Source organism: Platichthys flesus, chromosome 3 (genome assembly GCF_949316205.1).
Source record: "Platichthys flesus chromosome 3, fPlaFle2.1, whole genome shotgun sequence".
Taxonomy (NCBI): domain Eukaryota; kingdom Metazoa; phylum Chordata; class Actinopteri; order Pleuronectiformes; family Pleuronectidae; genus Platichthys; species Platichthys flesus.
Genome location: NC_084947.1, coordinates 18,693,785 through 18,713,626, shown reverse-complemented (window position 1 = coordinate 18,713,626; position 19,842 = coordinate 18,693,785). Strand labels below are relative to the sequence as shown.

The following is a 19,842-nucleotide window of genomic DNA, read 5'->3' as shown; positions in this document are numbered from 1 at the left end:
TGTGTGTGTGTGTGTGTGTGTGTGTGTGTGTGTGTGTGTGTGTGTGTGTGTGTGTGTGTGTGTGTGTGTGTGTGTGTGTGTGTGTGTGTGTGTGTGTGTGTGTGTGTGTGTGTGTGTGTGTGTGTGTTGTATGGCGCGGGTGTGTGCTGGGTTTCTGGTGTAGCTGTGGAAACCTATTTGCCATGGAGGCAGAGCTCCACTGGGGAAGGATGAATAATGGATCAAGGAAAAATGGGAGCTTCAGCAGAGCGCTCTGACCTCAGAGCGATTCAGCGAAAGGAGCCGAGGAGAAGAAGTGTGTCTTCTGTTGTAACTGATACTTCAGTCCCCAATCCTGCTTTCGTTTACTAAAATAAACCCTCTCCTGATCTAATTTGATTCCATTTTGCTCTCTCTCCGCTCATGGGGAGAGGCACACTTACTGCATGTGTGAATAATACTGTCCTTCACCCGGGCACACACGCTTTTGCTCTCTGTGGCCTAAATCTGCACAGGGAAACGCATTGCTCCTCATAGCAGGCCATGTTACATGTGCTGGAGTGATCCGGGCAAAAGGAGTACACGACGGAGAAAAGCCAGGATGGGATGGACCCACTCAGAGATGTTTCCTCACCGTTTTAAACAGTTCAGTGAGAGCTCATGTGCACGTGGAGTCGTGGATGAAATGTGACTTTTTCACCTCGCACCACAAAGGGCTGTTTAAGGGAGACAGAGAGAGCGAGCGAGCGAGAGAGAGGAAGAGACGGGGGGGCGAGGGTGAGGCAGAGTACGCCGGTTCCCAGGCGAGTGGCTCGACACACAGGATGAGTGTGGTTAACATACAAACAGTAGGACATGAGAGATCACACACACACACAAACACACACACACACACACACATGTGAACTCCCTCGCCCGTTCCCATAAGGGTGCTACAGACCGATAACAGAGGAACCCACACAAAAACATCAGATCTGTTTTTCACACACCCACTCCTTAATATAACTGGTGCACGGTGCAGGGAAGGTGTTTGGCACGCTGCAGCTTGTTTACACGAGTTACATACATGATCACAGGTCTGCCTTTACCAGATTGATATAACTATTCATTATGACTAGTATAAGAATAATCCTGAGTATGATTGATTTCATATTTGCACAAACCAACACAACACAGATGTGGATCATTCATGATGGTCAGGCTGCGGATCAGATATTGATTGTTTTATTTGTCCCTGGAAACCAGTTGTTGTCCGCTGCAACAGGAGGGAGACTGTGTGTGTGTGTGTTTGTGCGTGTGTTTGCGTGGAGGGGGGGGCTGCTACGTGCATCTGTCTTGCGAGCACAACTATTAGAATTGGCACCATCTGCTGGCTTGTGTCAACACATCAGTTGATCTTATTACCAGGGCGACACAGCCCACTACATCGCCACCTGCCTTCACGGGTTGCCTGCTGTAAACTGAGGACCCGTGGTTAGTGAAACCAGGCCGTGTGTGGTGATTAGGGTTGCCATGGGGTGGACAATTTCCGGTAAATTTCCGGAAACTTTCCATGCTGAGCTCGGGAATTTTGATATAAAAAAATAATCGCAAATTACACGCTGCGCAATAAAAACTGTGCATTTCTCCATCACATGCACAGATAATTCCCAGCATCCTGCACACTACAGCAGGTCTATTGATGCCTGCTGTAGTGTGCAGGTCTAGTCAGGTAAGTTTCGATGATATAACTATATATTAACATGCTGATTGAGGATTGTTCATCTGTCCATCTAGCCTATTTCTATTCATTTATCCATCAATTGCACATCAAATGTTTGGCCAACTATTTATATCTCTGGCATTGCATTAGTGTTTTTTTACAAGCTTTTTTTCTCATCTTATTCTACAGAACAATTCCACATGCACTGTCTCATGTGTGGAGACATTTCACCCCAGCCAATGTAGAAGGAAAGGCTGTGTGCATTGGCAAATACGATGCAAAGACCTATATTGAGAATGACACAGATCCAGAAGCATATAGTCAAGTGCCCAAGGTTTCCTCAGGGCTCAAATCAGCCTATGACAAAACAAAATGTTCATATTTATGTCTGTATATGACAAGGTTAATAGAGCTAGTATAAATTACCCACACAATTTCCCGTGTTTTTTTCCGTTAATTCCCGTATATTACCATGGAAAGTTTCCCACTTTGAATATTCCCGGAATTTTGCAACCCTAGCGGTGATGACAGACGTTTATCTGGAATGATTTGTATTATTAAGGTCACGCAGTGTTCACACTGATGCGTATCAGGAGAGATTTCCATCATTTTCACAAGGAATTACCATGATTCATATTTCCCACATTAGCAGTTTGGTCCACAATCCAACAGAACATTGCATGTATAAATATTACGGCTGGACAATAAAACATTAGTAATAATTCTCGCCATAGGATTTTCATTAATTGCAATGTAGGACAAGTCCAGGGAACATCAATACAATACACAGTGAGGAGGTTTAACACATAATTGATATCAAAACAGTTTATCATATGTCTGTCATATCGTCCAGCTCTGTTGATTAAGCATTTAATGATTGAGCAGAAATACCGTATGTGAACAAGTGATCCACCATGTGGTCTCAATTAATTTGATCACAGGGTGGAATATTGTAGTCTTACTTGTCATTATTCTTTTAGACATGATGTGTAAACCACAGTTCCTCAGTATGAGATTCCCTCTCCTGAAATGAGATGAGAAGTGATGAATTAGAAGTACCTGTCGGTTTGAGAAAGATAAACAGACACATCATGTAGTAAGATCAACAGAGGAAGAATTTCACAAGCTCTGCGTGGGAATTGTTTTGTTTTCAGCTCTGTTCTTTCAGTCAAACCACATCCTCTTGTCTCCGAGTTAAGATCTGCGCCACTTCTCTTTTGACAGAATTAACTGCGTAGCGTTTCTCTCTGTGAAACGCCTACAGGTATGGAGACCGGGGAAAGATAAAAAGGGAAGAAGAAGAAGAAGAAGAAGAAGTAGAGGTCCAGTCATCTTCAGGCAGAAGGAGATAAAAGCTTTCGGAGCAGAGTGTGTTTACGTGGCTGTGTTTACGAGCTGCTCGTGTTCACGCTGCTCGTTTCTGAGTTCTGACTGGAGGGCTGCGAGTGGAGTGCAGAGATCATTACTCTTCAGTGGGCTGCTTCAGCGCTCCGCTGTGGCGCTCCCCCATAAGACCAAAATTAATATTGAAATTAATGAATAAATCATGGAGAGCTCATCCGGACCAAACTGATGCAATTTGGAAATTCTTGGTGTCGCTAGTGCTTATTCTCAAGGCATTTCAGGTGCATTGTAAAGTGTGTTGTATCACACACACACGTACACACAGTTGTACCAGGGGGGTAGGGTTTGCCTCTTCCTCAGCTCCCCACATCAATATGCAATTAAGCACTCATGCCGCTCCGTCTCTCCGACCCCCCTCTCACTGTCTTTGTGGTGCATAATAAACAGATGAGGAGATATTAGTCCACCGTCAGCACTTTCCTAACTAGGCCTAATGTGGTCTCTCTCTATTTGGGGATTCACATTGCTCTCAGCCTGATTAGGTCCTCCAGGCAGACAGGAGGTTCCCTCAGGAGAGGAAGGATGACGCTGAGCAGGAGTCAGAGGAGGGACAGCGACCCTCGTGCTGTGACCTGACCCGATGACGGCCGTAAACCAATGTGCTGTTAAATGGTTTCGCTAATCAGGGGGCTGGATTTGTCATTTAACTGCATAGGGTTTAGGTCAGAAGTTACAACTTAAGATGTGAAAGATGTGCCGTACGAGACTCTTTAGACCCGAGTGTCTTATATCAAAGATTCGGGTGTAGCCAGGCGTCACCTTTTTATGTCTCTGTGCCGGCAACAGCAGAGGCAGGAGGCTTTAGGCTTTTATCTGTGCGTCTCATACTGGTGAACAGGAAATATCAAGAACTGCCTCAGGGAATTTCTTCAACTTTGACAGAAATATTTATTTTCACTAAAGGATGAACTGATTCGATTTGGGTGATCAAATGTTGAAGGTTAATGTCAAATTTTTTGCTTTTTCAAGCCGATATCTCAGTAACACTTACAGGGAATTCTTTCCAATTTGGTGCAAACAGTTCCTTGGATTCATTAAATCATTGGAACTTGTTAGTCAAAAGTCATGGTCACAAACAGGTTTAGAGCCCCTTGAACATGCTATATGAAGTCTTCCTTAAAGTCATTTCTTCAAATTTTGACCAGTTGTCACTTGGACTCAAGATGAACTGATTAGATATCAGTGGTCACAGCTCATGGTGACCTCACATTAGTCTGGAAATGCAGTATGTAGACTGAAACTGCACTGGCTTGTGGACGCATACAACCACAGGACAGTAAGTGTAGTTTATTATGTAGAGAAGATGGACAGAAGGGAGCAGAGAACACAGGTCAGAGGGAAGTGAAAACAGGTGACAAGGTTCAGTGCCTCGTAAAAGGTGCTGCAGCAGAGATGCAAAACGTCTGTGCTTTTTATGGTGATGAAAAATCTGTCATAAGATCTGAGGACGAGCCAAGATAGCATGTCTTTAAGGATTGGAACTAGATTCAATCTCTTAGCATTAAGATAAGAGTCTAGTTTTGATAAAGGACTGTGATGCGCTCCTAGATTCTTTCCCAAATCAATGACGTTTTCTTCAAATGAATGCCACTTGAGAGAAGGGAAGAAACAAGGAGCAAGAGGAAAGAGTTGAGGCCGGAGTTAAACCCTGGAAGTCCTGCAGCATTAGGGATTGTCAGCAGAGTGTAAGGAAGGTGACATGTGTCTTAAACCCCACTGCTCGAGGCGCAGCCGGTACAGACGGGGTCAGTGCCTACAGAGGTGCACATTTCTAAAAAAGAGAAGAGCTTAGCTGCTTGCATAATGAGATGGAGGATGGCAGATGCACACAGGGCTGCCGGTGGAGGGCACAGCCTTGCATGGAAGCTGCAGTGCACAGACAGGTACTGACAAGCTCTATAAGAAATAACGTCATGCAGCACAATAGGCACGTTGCTTGCAAGACGCGGATCTATCTGTCTTTAGGAAAATAAACAGTGTAGATAACAGTGTTGGGTTGTTTCTCTCTGTCAGGAGCAAATAATGATTTGTGTTGTTGTGGAATCTATTAGCATATTTATTATGCAACACACTACAGTGAGCACAGTGAGATCTTTACTTGAATTGGAAGCAATAAAGATAAGAGGCATTCTTAATTAATGTTATGTTACACATCCTCTACAGATCTTCTCTATTTTGTGTTTATTCAAGTGTGTGTTTGGTGCACAGTGTGCAGACCGTGCACAATGAGACAGGGTTAAGGGCTCTCGTGGTGTGTTGTCCCATTTCTTCTCCTAATGAGAATTACATGTTTGATCACGGCGCTGTCTGGGTACATCCCAAATTATACATGTGCTCATAAGGGCGGCCATCTTATTGTCCACATTGCGTTTTGATTTAATTCAGAACTAATTGTTTTATAAACAAAGGAGGAACTCACGCAGGAATTTGTTGTATTGAGCAATAAATTCAGCGCTTTCACTTTTATCTCCTCCTCTGACGTTTTCCTCAGTGAAAACAAACACCGACTTCTTTTTTGCAGATAGTAGACACAGTAGCCTGACTCAAACCAGTGTTTTCACTGAGTGATCGGCGGCTGTGTTTTTGTTATAATCGCAGACTGCAGCAGGTGACCTCAGTTCTCGTGCTGCGGCTGAAGGTGTGAACTCGCTCGCTGGAGCCTGCACTTGAAATAAAATCTTTACTGCCATAATCAGACATGTGCTGGTTTCCCATCAGTGACATGTTTATCACAACTGGACATCACTGGGAGTGTAACGTGCACACCGTGTGAGTGCGCTCATCCTGGTCTCTGGTCACTGGTGTGAGAAACAGTGAGTCCACTCCGGAGATGTGATAAGACACAGCCTTCAGCGTTCCCCGTGTCCTCTCGTGTTATTGCCCTGAGCTCAGTGGAGGGCTTCCCCTGGCTCAGGAGCAGAGGCTCTCGCTGATATCAAAGCGGTGTCTTGATGTGCTTTTGCAAAGCCGCTGAGAGCTGCCGGGCCAAAGAAGCTGCTGCATGGTCAAAGCGCAGATGGATTCAAAAGTATGTGCACTTGGGTGAGTGTCAGTGCTTGATAAGCCGAGAAAACGTACAAGTGACTCAGTGAGTGGTGAGCCTCTGCTTATTGGCTCATTTAAACCATTTTAAGAGAACGGGTGAGCCGACTCACCTGACACTTGTGTTTGAAGGTAGCTTCGTCCACAGTTGTCTAAATTTAGAAAATGTCCCATCGTATTTGATGTGGAGGAAAATCCCATCTCTGCCAGTGTATCTTCATGTTGTTGATGATTGGTCATTATGGCATTTACATCATACTTTTAAATGATAGTGTTCGAATGTGTCTCTAAAGTGGTTTAGTTCTTTATAAATTTGACCACTAGTAGTGCTGTGGCATAATTTCTGTATGAGCATGTCTCTGTTTTGTGTGTTTGTTTTTTGCATGAACTTAACATAAAAATTGACAACATGACAGCTCACCAGAAGTGAAGCCAAAGCGCCTGGAGCGCCACCTGGTGGCTGGTTAAGATATAGGTCATAAATCCTGGCTCTTAGTGGAAGGGGCAGGTGTAAGTACATGTCAAATAAAATGTCCTCAAAGATAATTTTAGGTAGTTGTTATAACTTTGATACATCAAGTGATTTTGTAAGGTTTGGTTTTAGTTATTTAATCCTATAAAAACAGGGTGAAACATCATGATTGACAGCTGAGACTGACTAACAATTGGCCGAGATTGCATAAATGTCCAAATGCCCAGGATGGCGGTATCCAAATCTTGATGCTGCATGAGATGCATGTTCTTGGGTTGACCAGCTGTCACACATCTGGTGCTGGTGACTACATCTGATGCATTTCATGTGTTGCTTGTTTACTCAATTGTAAATGTGATTTCAAACCAGATTTATCTCTAATCAAAGAATCAAAGCATTTCTATCAAATGTTTGAACGTTGACTGACTTTCCAGCTGTGCCTGTGACTTCTCAGTGTTCCACCTGAGGAAAGCAAACTTGCTCCTGTAATCAGTCATTCCGTGGCCCCTGCTGCAGGCTGCTGGCTGAGAGTCACTGACTCGTGCGCTCATATTAATTCCCCGACTGCTTTCGTCCGCTCTGCTCCACAGATCTGGAGGCGTGCACAAGTCAACTGTCTTTGTCGTCCATGTTTGTCATGAACTGCAGCCGCTCCAAATGTCAGCCCGAATCAGGCTCTGCTGCGTTGCTTTGTACATGAGTCAAGCTGTCCTGTCCCATCGCAGTTGTCTGTGTCTCTTTGGTGAAGCGCATGTGACATTTTAACTTCAAAGTTTTTCGTGGCAATACAGAGAAAAACTAGCTGCTGTTCTCGGTTTTCTCAGTTGTGGCAAAATGGGCGGTTGAGCGTTTATTGTCCATTTTCGAGGTCACAGGGTCAATTCAAGAATGTAGAAATAGGAATCTACATTTAGTTTTATAAAAAGAACAAAAAAATCTTAATCTCCATCACATAGAGGACATGACTGTTTCTAAATAATCTGTGTATTTGTTTTACCTTTGTGTCTCCATACAGCCACTAGAATGAATCCATGATGTCAGCAGGTCCCTTATGTGGTAGTTAGGTTATTTGTTTATTTATTACTACTGTATTTCACTCTTGTTTTCTTTCCTATGGTAGTGTTCCTGCCCTCCCAGTAAAGAACCTGACTGGATCTGGACCATTACACCCAGCACTAGCAGGTTAGACAAAATCTCGAGAATCTGTTTGAAAATCAGCTAAAAGTGCTTTTTGTGCTCAAGATGTCTATTCATACTTATCTTAAAAGACACTCACAATTAGTGTTCTTTTCCACTCTTATGTATGTGTGTGTGTTTGTGTGTGTTTGTTTGTGTGTGTGCCTGCGTGCCTGTGCTGCATCAGGTATGACAGGTATCCTGATGTGCGCTGCAGGTCTGCCTGTTTGCCTGACGCGGGCTCCCAAGCCTATACTGCACCCACCGCCCATTACCAAGAGCGACATGAAGCCTGTGCAGGGGATCAACGGCATGCGCCGCAAAACCAAGAAGAAGCACCTGAGAAGAGGTAAGATGGAGGGAAGAGAGGAGAGGAGGAAATTATACAAAGAGCAAATGGAACCAATCCCTGACATGCAGCAGATGTTCTCTTTCCTGCCAAGCTTCGTAGGATTGCTTTCTTATCAGCCGTCTGTTGTTTAGTGTGCAAACAAAACCAAAGCTCTTCTCGTTGTGATCAACAGTCTATTATTGCTGTTTAAATGCCTCCCTTTTAAGCTCCATACGGGTGTTACAATAAATACACCCTCATCCAATGTTGCTGATAATCGTAACATACCGTTCAAAGGGTTCCACTAAAATGTAATGATGATCACTGGTTTCACATTAAATAGTAAATGCAGGGAAGTAGATGTGGGACTTTATGCAGATTGACAGAGGCCCTTGTAAGGAAAGTAATTAACAGGGGACTGCTGTACTGAGGGGGTTTCAGAGGAGAGCTGCTGTTCGGTTGGATCGTTTCCGGCTTAAATAAGAGCCGGTCGATGGAAACCGTGGAAACCGCGGGCCTCCCAAGGGAGTCTTTGTCCTAATTGATCAGTGAGGCTGCTGGGTTCCATCCCTGCACTGTGCCCGTCCTCTCAGTCGGCCCTGCAGAGCTCTCCACTGCACAATGTTACACGTCCCTTAGTTTCCCTTTAATATCCTGGGAACTAAATTCATATGGTATGATAAATGTAAAAGCATGTCATACGATTCAACATGCTGCATGTGGAGGATAATCATTTAATTGAAAACACACCTGACTGAAGCCAAATGAGACTAACTATATCTTATCTATGATCACACTACACCAGCTCTATAGAGGCTGAGTAGGAAGTGCTAGAGTCGCATTGGGAACGAAATCCTGCTGCTACAACATAGTCTGCGATATCTGGCTATTTATAACATAAATATGTATATGCTAAGCAATAGATATCTAGTTGGCATCGTTCAGTTGTTTTCCGAACCACAGACGGTGCTGTGAAGAGACTCAGATTTCCAGGCTTCTCATGTCCTCTACTCTGCAGTAGATAATCTTCACGACACAAGATTTGCAAAGGAAAATCGAAGGTATAGAAAATAACCTACTATATAATAAAAATAATATAACAAGCAAAACAAAATTTAAAATCTTCAATTAAAGATAGTTCAACACATCGGAGATAACTCAACAATCTGCACAATCCCCATGATGTGCACTCTTCTCGAGTTATTCCATTCTTGGATACACGTGTCTCCTGTCATTTATTCCTTTTTTAAATGCATTGTGTCCTGTGGTAAATCCTTATTTTCTTTGTTACTTGTTTGTTTGTGTGTCTGCAAGCCAATTGAATTTAGTGCCACTTTTAATGCCGCTGTCCATAGTATAGTATGTTTTAGAAGTTTGTTTTGGATGAGATTTAAAGAACGAATCCCACTGGCTCTGTTAAGCATCCTGATATTTGCTAATTAGAACAGAATGTTCAATTCTTGGCTTTGCAAACACCCAAATTATTCTATCTATTCCCTATGGACCATGAATATCCGTTGCAAACCCCATGATGACATTCAATATCCATTTAGTGGTGATGGACAAAGCTTCAGGAGGTCTGCAAATATTTCATATCTGGACCGAGGTACCAGTCTAACTGCCAATATCAAAGCCTTTGCTGGAATGTAGCTGAAAATGTGAAGTTTGTCTATTTCCACTTTTAATATCGACAAATTCCTCGGTTGTTTTAGGAAAATGCGTTGGACAAGATTAAGAAAATGCAGGAATTTAAGTAACCCATGACACAATTGTTGGTGCAGTCTGCAGAGAGAGAGCCTGAACTGAGTCAGAGTGGAGGACTGTGAGGGGGATGGAGATGTGGTTTTACTCATGCAGGGAGATTTATTCTGCTCTGCTTTCTGGGCAGAAAAAAAGGTCAGAGAGGATTTCCATGCGGCTAATAAAGCCATCAAACAGCAAAAGCGTTAAAATGCATGAATCCTCCTTTTTTCTGTTTTCTCTCCTCCCTTACTTCACAGCTCTCTGCCTCCTCTGTCTTTCCTACGCCATATACCTTAACTTTATTGTTTGGATTCGCTAGTCTTTCCTCTCTCTCCCTCCCTCTGTTCTCACTGGCTGTCCCTCAAATGCACAAACAAAGGCTCCGGGGGAAAAGAGGTTGCTTGTAAGCGTATTAGGGGTGTAAGCTGTGGGTGTGCTCTCAGCCATGCTTGCACTCTGGGATTATCAGAGAGAGCGGGGATGGTTGGTTGTTACGTGGCAGTTTGAAGGTGACCTCCTCTCCAACATCATGGACACACACACACACACACATATATATATACATATAGTCACTCATGTGCACACTGACACTTCTTCATCAAAACATGGCGACCAGGCCCGAGTGGCCAAGTTTTTCATCAAGATCTAGCTGTTATTCTCTTGTGTTCACATGACAAGCAGACGCCATCCAGCGGCCCATCTTGTCTTTGTATTGATGGTGTGTAGGTGTAGACGAGTTTTCCTTTTCTTTGAGGGTCATCTCATCTCTCTTACGTTTTATCTTATGACAAGGGAAAAACCCAGAGGATGTCGTGCGAAGATACACAGAGAGGATTAAAGTGGTGCCAGACGAGGTAAGAAAATGACACAAAAAAGATGCAAACCTCAAAGCCTCTATACCGAGAGAGGGTCTCTGCCATCATTTCATATGATGTGTGAAACTCTCACGAATACACAGTGGGGTGGAATGGCAGCTCAAATATTGTGTTTGGCTATTCCAGGATTGTACCATCTGCATGGAGAGGCTGGTCATGTCGTCGGGCTATGAAGGCGTCCTGCAGCACAAAGGCATCAAGCCAGAGCTGGTAGGCAAACTTGGCAAGTGTGGGCACATGTACCATCTGCTGTGCCTGGTGGCCATGTACAACAATGGCAATAAGGTGGGTAAAAGCTTCTGAGCCAGACATTGTTATGATGTCACTCTCAGCTCAAATAATAAACTTGCGATGTCTTGCAGCTTGACTGCTCGAAAAATCAACAGGCCTCAATATTGTTGCACACAGAGGGAGGTTTTTTAATCAGACAATACTCTGTAATATAAGTCATCATGAATGCACAGTTCACTTGCACTAAACACAAGTGTAGTAGATGTTAATGCAGAAAAAATGAGAGTACATGTTTAAGCAGCAATAGCTTGTGTAATTATACCTAATAGACATTTCAATTGCTATTCAAAGGCCAGTTCAATCCAAAAATACATTTTCTCACTTACATTTGGTGTTATCTTTATATGTATTGTGTTCTTTTTTTCATTTAAAGCCCCTAAATCAAATTTCTCTCAGGATTAATACATTGTTTTGTATTGTATTGAATTGTATTGTATTATCTATCCTTGTACCATAGATAGTTTTAGTCTTTCTAGGTTTTGAAATATTCCCAAAATTTGCAATATTGTTTACATACATTATTATACAAGGTTGATATGCTACTGTCACGTATTTGTGCTGCATATTTACACAAATCAGATCACCGTTACTTTGGATTATCCAACAGTTTACTGTGGGACAATTTTTTCAGAGTTACCAGGACGTTTCTATTGAAAATAGTTTTTTTTCAAAGCTCAAGCAACAGATCTTAGAAGGGGGGTGGGCAACAGGACATATTACAACACTGATACATTATCTATCACCTGTGGAATGGGAGCCTTATCGATTTTATACATCAGTGTCTGTTTACAGGTCTTGTAGTGTGCCACTGTATTTGTGAGGAGAAGGTCGTATAAAGCCTGTTGTGGCTCCAGGGGGAGCTGTGAGAAATCTGATGAATTGCCTCAGTCAGCGTCTGTTGGGTCTGAAGTTTACGAATGAAAAAGATTTGTTGATGAAGAGTTAGAAAGAAGTGAACCTACCAGACCTCAAGAACCAGCTCTTTATCACTGATTGTAGCTCCGAGATCGAGGCTACAATAGCCGAGCCTTGTGGGTAATGTAGGAGACAGGAAAAATGAATGCATAACAAAATAATCCTCTGCTTCTGCTGCATAGATTTTTAAACTTAGTCGTTTAGTGGTAAATTGCAGTTTTTTTACATACCTGACAAATGAAAGTCCAGTATACACAATCAGCTCCTGAAGATAATATCACAATGTCTTTTTAGATATTGAATTCACCACCTTGCTCTGTTAACTCTGCAGTTTGGTGACGGACATTTGCCTACAATGGATCTATTTAGAGTTTTGTTTTTGTTTTTTACTGGTGTTAATTTAAGTCTTAAAATGTATTTAGTTTTTTATACATTTAGGTTTAATTTGTTATTTAATGCTTTATAAACAGGGTAAAACATCATGATTGACAGCTGACTCACTATGGGTCAAGTGTGTGCATGAGCTGCACCTTGATACTGCAGCTCCATCCCCATGAGCGCCTCACAGACTCTGGCTCCAAATGAACAAGATGGCAGCGTTTGTTTTTCCTGGCAAGTGGGAGGAAATGGGGACAGGTCGTCCTTCTTTATCTACAGTCTGTGAAAGTTACTTGCTGTGACCTAAAACAACACAATGAGAGCGGTGAGACTGAACCGAAACCAAAACAGTGAAGTCACAGAAAAAACGGGGAAACAATAAGCTGACATTGATCGTAAAGTTGTGTACAGTAGAGTTTGAGGGCCGCTGGGTCAGGTGAAAATTCCCTTTGGGTTGATTTTTTTGATTATATTCACCTATTACAAAAATTACTGTTTGGTGCATCCAATTCAAGTTCCCATAGCATCAAATACCACATTAAACACACTAAATAAAGGTGGAAATGTCATAGCCAGACGTCCCAAATACAAACTGTCTGCACAGCTGTGTAGATACCACCCGAGGCTAGGGCAAATGTTTGTTTATATTATTTGGGGTTATTTAAGGTACACTTATCATTTATAGCACGTCATTAATGCCATGCTATTCTGTTTGTTCTTTCTACCAACCAGGATGGCAGTCTTCAGTGCCCAACATGCAAAACAATCTATGGGGAGAAAACGGGCACGCAGCCTCCTGGGAAGATGGAGTACCACGTCATCCCCCACTGCCTGCCCGGCTACCCCGACTCCAGAAGCATCCGCATCGTCTACGACATTCCTGCCGGGATCCAGGTCAGAGGAATCTCCCTTCTCTAAATCTGCCGCGCTGATCTTGTGGCCCGATCCACCGTCCTTCCTCTCTAAATCTGTGCTCTCTCTAGAACTGCTTATCCGCTTAAGTTTGACAGGCGCCTATTGGTGCAGGGAGGTGAGGGGTTGGGGCTGTGTGAATCACTGAAGAAACTGCATTCTTAGGGATGACACCCTGGGTCTGTGCAAAGACATCCATCCATCCTTTATCTACATCGCTGATCCTTTGAGGGTCGCGGCTGGAGTCAATCCTCGCTGACATTGCAGACAAGAGCCTGGGCGGAAGCCAGGCAATCCAAAATCTAAAATATTTGATGGTTAAAATGAGGCCATCATTTATTGCAGATTTCTTTTGAATTCATAAATATAACTGAGCCTAATCTAACACGGGTCGTTTCAAATTTCCATCATATGTGCAGTGGAGAGGAGAGGATGTTTTGCAGGCGAGGTTTGAGTCGGCAGGACGGTGGAGACGGCTGAATATTTCATTCTGACTGCAGAAACGACTTTTAATTGAGTCCATGAAGTGACCTTTTCAGGCCAGTGCAGCAGTCTCTCAGGGGAGAGGGCAAACTAGGAGGGAGGGGGGGGGGAGATCACGTGCCCCGTCAAGGTCAGCTCAGTAACACTACTACCAGGAAGCGTCACTGTAGGTCTCCTGCCTCCAGTTCTCCACTCACTCCTCAGTTCACAATCGATACTATGCTCTACATCCTGACATTAGTAGTAGTCGTATTAAACAACAAAATAACATTGGATAATATTGCTTGGTTTCAGTAATCAAATGAATAAGAAATAAATATAAAAATGACTACTTATAATAATGTCATCATGTATTGTCTGTGATTATATCTTTGTGCCCCTGTGTCTGCAACAGCCAATGAATGGCCAGAGTTCTGATGTTTTCAGAACGATATCTCAAGAATTAAAAATGTTCAGCTCTCTTCAAACGGTCACTCAAAGGAGAACTGATTGGCTGTGACCTCATGTTCTTGTGAACGTCATAAATCAGGAACAGCAACAGGGAATTTCATTACATCTGGTACAAGCATTCATTTAGACTCTGGAGGTCAAAGGTCATGTGACACAACATCTCAGTAACACTTTGAGGTAATTTCTTCACATTTGCCACAAATGTTGATTTACGGATTAACTGATTCATTTTGGTGATTGGAGGTCAAGGGTCAAGGTCACTGTGGCCTCAAAAAAACATGTCTTCAGCTTCTAAAGCTATTGACCAGTTATCGCCTGGACTCAAATATTACCTCATTAGATTTCAGTGGTCAAATAACACAGTGACCTTGTATGAGTCTGGGGGGGGGGGGTATATAGACTGAAACTACACTGGTTAGTGGAGGTGTATAAGTGCAGGTTAGCAGGATAACTGTTTTTTGAATCTACATTGGGCTTCTCATGTGATAAACTGGGATTAATAATCTGCCCATGCATTGCAATTAATAAAAGTTATGAGCAGTTAAGAAAAGGCTTCATATAGCAGCTTCTTCTCTGCAACACATTATAAACTTCACGAGAAAGAATAGAAAGTTGTTTTTAAAGCTACTTACTTAACTATGATATGATGATTGGATATTTACAGTATATCTCCCCAATGACTTTCACCAAGGCCATTGCAAATAATGACATCAATAAAGCTCGCCCTGTGCTCGCTGTTGACATTTCATACCCAATTAACCCTTAATTGGAAGAGACGAGGTTGTAACGTTTGTTTTTGTCTTCGACATTTTCTCTAGACCAATGAGCACCCCAGCCCAGGGAAGAAGTTTAGTGCGAGAGGGTTCCCTCGACACTGCTACCTCCCTGACAACGAGAAAGGCAGGAAGGTAAGCTCGGACACGTTTCCCAGAAAAAGACATAAGCTATAAAAACAAAAGAAGAAAGCCTTCAAAGCGTGCTTTATGTCCAGCTGTCCTACAGCTGTGGTTGGTTTCTGTTCTTTTTCCTTTTGAGGGATTGTCGTAAGTTTTCTTCTTCTCCTCTGTGTGTCTCGAGGTCCTGAAGCTGCTTATCATGGCCTGGGACCGACGCCTCATCTTCACCATTGGCACGTCCAGCACCACGGGCGAGTCGGACACAGTGGTGTGGAACGAGATTCACCACAAGACAGAATTCGGCTCCAACCTGACGGGCCACGGCTACCCCGACCCCAACTATCTGGACAACGTCCTGACGGAGCTGTCGGCCCAGGGGGTCGGCGAAGACAACCTGAAGGACTGACGGCCGGCTCAGCTGATGCACAAGAACACAGCCCACCCATCTCCCACGGACCAGGGACAGTGTATGATGGGCCAACATGCAGCCGACAACTCTTTACCCCCCCGCAAACAAAAATACCCTGCAGAAGTGGCAGCCCGAGAGCAACGGAGGCAGAATACATGACATGGTTATGATCAATGTTAAGATTTCCCCTGTGGATTTGTGCCAGATTTTCTCAGAGGTTATTAGAGATATGGTGAATTTTCTGTTTTCTCTGATGTCGGCTGCAGGTAAATGATATTTAAGCCCCTTTAGATTCAGACTAAAGCTGTTTCTCTGCACTTGGAGTAAATGCAGATGGGCCTACAACTATATGAAGGCATATGTGTAAATGCTGAACTCCAGAATGCATGGCCCGGACTAACACTGCAAACTGAATGTGCGAGTATACGTTAGGGGGAGGTCGTCACAGGATCAGCTGTTGCTTGATATTGTGACGACACATTTAAGAGACTTTCAGCTATTACAAATGAATCCAAACGAATCGATGAACTGCTCTTCTTTTTACTTATTACTCTAATAATCAATTATTGACCTGCAGTGGTTTTGTGATTTGAAGGAGAGGATCTCTCGACTCTGGTGATGTCATTGAAGGTGCACTTAGCTTCCTGTATCTGACCTTTTCGAGCTCCGACACCACAGATCAGTTGCTCTGTGAAACGGATGTATTGCATGAAGTGGATTCCAGAGAGCTATGAAATATTGGTGTTAGGTTATAAATGTATGTCGTGTGGTTAACCTTGTGGACGGTCTTCAAGAGGAGACGTGACACGGAGGAAAACGAGCGTCTTACCGGTCGGCTTGATGCTTGTGACGAGCTGTTGTTGATGCTGAGGTTGGGTTACAAAAACCCAACGGTTTTCCTTTGGAGGTCCATCTTGGGCAGCGGCCCTGCTCTCCTGCAAATCTACTCTCTTGTGGGCTTGTTTGCTGCCTGGTGAGTGGGCTGGGCTCTGCTGCTTGTACAGCGAGCGGTGAAACATCTCATTCCCTGCATGAGCTCACTCTAGAGTAGTTTGGGTCATTCCTGATGTACGGCCTTGCCTCATCTCTCCCTTCTCCTAACAGCGGAGCACGTCATTTGAGGAACCATGCAAACATTGTGTCCAGTAAGTAATTCCTTGCTGGAAACAAATTATTCCCCCTCTGATTTTTTTTTTCTTTTGCCCGTGAGCTAGAAGACTTTTTGAAGGTCCTCGTGGAGATCTTGTGATGTTTCTGTACTCCGAGATAAAAGATAAGCCAGCGCTGCATAATTCTCCATAAATATATCTGATCAATTTTAATGAGCAGGGAGTGTTTATGTAAGGTTTATCGCGTGGACACCCAGCTGTGGGCTTTATTTTGGAGTGAATCATAGTCTTCCATAGCACTTTGATGCAACAGTTTTGTTTAATCCGTGGTTTGACTTTTAGGAAAAATGTCTTGAATTGCAACGAAATCTTGTCTTTTTTTAAGTTGATGTTTATAAACTGGCTTGCAATGCTTTGAAAAATATATATGATTACTTTTGCAGATGTGATATACCTTTAAATTCAAGCTCATTTTGAGTCTATGGTGTAAGTTTAATTTATTTTTATACTCTTCTATATTGAACATACTGGCCCAGTTATCTATACACAGGCACATAACATGAATACATCAAATCTGGCAAAGATTTGTCAGGATGTCAGGGACTGTTGTAATATGTATGACATGTTATAGACGTCTTATATTACAAGTAGTCTTAGCGTATGCTGCTGTCGTTACCTTAATGTAAAATCTGTGTAGTTGGTCCCCTGTGGAATTCCAATAAATACAGTAAATGTGTCTTTTATTATTGGTAGGGGAGCTTTAGCAGCATGAGGATGTCCCCCCTCCCCACAAATAGGCCTTTTTTTTCCTTTCTCCTTGTCCAAAACATGTGATTGGATTCTGTCCTTGTGGTCTTTGTTGAGTCTGAAGACGAAAACAACCTGCTTTAAATGCCAGCTGCAAATATTCCGAGTTTGTTTAAGCAAACTGAAGCAAAAGATTGATGCGATTCAGCTCAGACAGTCAGCAACAAGGGAAATTAATTAACACAGTATGATTTGAAATGTTACAACTATTCAAGTGTGTGTGTGTGGACCTCTTTATGACCAAACCCCTTCTAGTTATTACTCATGTCGTTGGAGCCTAAATCTCTTTACACAGTCACATTGTGGGGACATGTCGTCCTTGCGGGGACAAAAAGCAAGACCCACAACGTCAATCATTACATTTTAAGGTGAAGACATGGTTTAAAGTTAACTTAATGTAAGGTTTAGGTTGAGGTTAGAGTAAAGGTTGGGTGAGGCAAGTAGAAACTGGCTGTCTTAATAGGCAACTTTTTATTTTGGTTTCAAGGCCCAACTGATCAATATGTGTGCAGTGTTGTGCTCACAGTGTGTTTTCACTGCCCCCAAGTGGCTAGTTATAATTATTCAATTTTAATAATACATTTTATTATTTCAATTTAAAAATAGCATTTTCAGAGGCTTTTTATTTTTTATCTCAAATTCCAAATTCCTGGTCTCTAGAGAAGCTGAGAAAACTATAGGAAATTTTGTTAGTGTTATTTTTACCCAGCTGTGATTGTTTGCCCTGTTCCATTTCACTGTTTGTTTTTTTGGCACCCTTTTTCAAAATGGGACAGCGTGACTGAATACTTCAAATCTATCAGGGAACTTTTTTCCATGTTGACTGAAGTTTCATTAATTAAGAGAAATCCAAACTTTTGCTTCTTTGACTTCTTTCCTTTCCACGAGTCGGTCCCTGCAGTGAGAGCGATGCAGGCCCTTTAGACTCTTCAGGTGTGTACAGATGAATAAAACATGGTTCGGTATTTGTCTGATTAAGGAAGAGAGAGATGGTGTTTATGCAATTTACTATTTTTGAGATGTAAAACATGATTTATGTGTAGCAAGGAGGCTGATTTGTGGTTGAAACGACAGTTTCCTTTACAGGGCTGCCTGTACCTTCTGCTTTATAGAGTCAGAGGATGTTTCACATGCTACATATTAGAAAAATATTTTTGATGTCTTTATTTGAATGATGATTGTCTCTAAAAGAACTATTACATGACATTGCTGTATTTCTCTTATTAAGACTCATTCCATGATATTGTTGCTTTTGATCAGATGCGGGATAAAGGATAAAACCACTCCCAACACAGGAAGGATATGAACAGTAGTACTCTCTCATACTATCCACTGTAAACTGTACTTCTTTCTCTAAATTATACCTTAACATTTTTGTGCGGATATGCTGTGCATTTGTATCCTTCTGCCTGGGTGACTGTGTGTGAATGCATAGGTTCATGTCCTTTAAAGGCACAGTGATGTTCTCCTCGAGGTGCATGTTAACCAAACTGCGTGTAAGTGTATTTCCAATGCATCGCTGTTTGTGTATGAAGACATCATAGCTTCTTTAGAAACGTCCTCAAGGCTCTCCTGGTGATTTAGCACTGTGGTTATGCATCTGACTCGTTTATTTTCCTCGATCAGATTTGATTTATTCAGGACGGGGACGAGGCAGCGCTTGGCCGCTCTCCTCACACTTTTCGACGACTTGTAAAACATCTGAATGTTTTGCATTTTAAGTGCCCCTTTTAAACTGACATTGTCAAATCATGATGTTTTTTATGTGGTTTGATTTTACTCTTCAGCGGTGTCAACATGTGGCTGTTGAGAATGGGTCACACAGAGAAACTGAGATCTAAAAGTAAGATATAGAGAGACATTTATGAAACTATAAAGGGCTTCTTAATCTATCAGTCTTTAATGAAATTGTGATGACCTTGTTGCATGTCTGTGTGTTTCTTGTGGAAAAATAAAAGTGCCCTTCAAAGGGGTAGTTTGTTTGACCTTTTGTCCCTTTGGCTCTCTCTGTTTTTCCCCCTCCCTCTCGATGGCATGTTCTCCATGTGGAGATCGCTGGAGTTGCAGCCATAACTGTTGTAACTCAAAGTAAATTTGCTTAATGCTCACTGGTGTCTGCCTGTTGGTGCAGATCTGTGGATGGTGCATACTAAAACAGGCTGTTCACCAAGGTCTGTGGGAGATCATCCTCCCGTCTACACACACACACCCCTCCTCCTCCCAGCAACGACACAGCAGCTCAGGGGTCATTCTCCTCCGAGTTCTCCCCCCTAACCCTCCCCTCCCTCCTGCCCTGCCTCCTCTCACCTCTCATGCCTAATGAGAGGGTGATCAGGGAGACTGTGCTGCATCACTGCAGGTATAGGTCTGCTCTCATTATCATTTAAACAAGGCCGGGAGGAGGATCAGCTGCAAACACTGTTTGTGAGGCATACTTTAACATTAGCTTCTTATTCCTGTTGGATTGT

At 42.8% G+C, this 19,842-nt stretch overlaps 1 protein-coding gene across 1 annotated transcript in view; it reads left to right on the top strand.

Annotated features, from left to right (window-relative positions):
• Positions 1–19,359, top strand: part of dtx1 (deltex 1, E3 ubiquitin ligase) — a 45,313-nt gene extending 25,954 nt beyond the window's left edge. The window contains exons 4-10 of the mRNA XM_062383416.1: positions 7,720–7,781; positions 7,963–8,124; positions 10,642–10,703; positions 10,851–11,009; positions 13,041–13,202; positions 14,972–15,061; positions 15,231–19,359. Coding sequence (XP_062239400.1) covers positions 7,720–7,781; positions 7,963–8,124; positions 10,642–10,703; positions 10,851–11,009; positions 13,041–13,202; positions 14,972–15,061; positions 15,231–15,455 — 922 coding nt within the window. The 3' untranslated portion in view covers positions 15,456–19,359. The remainder of the gene's footprint in view (positions 1–7,719; positions 7,782–7,962; positions 8,125–10,641; positions 10,704–10,850; positions 11,010–13,040; positions 13,203–14,971; positions 15,062–15,230) is intronic.
• The last annotated feature ends 483 nt before the right edge of the window (positions 19,360–19,842 follow it).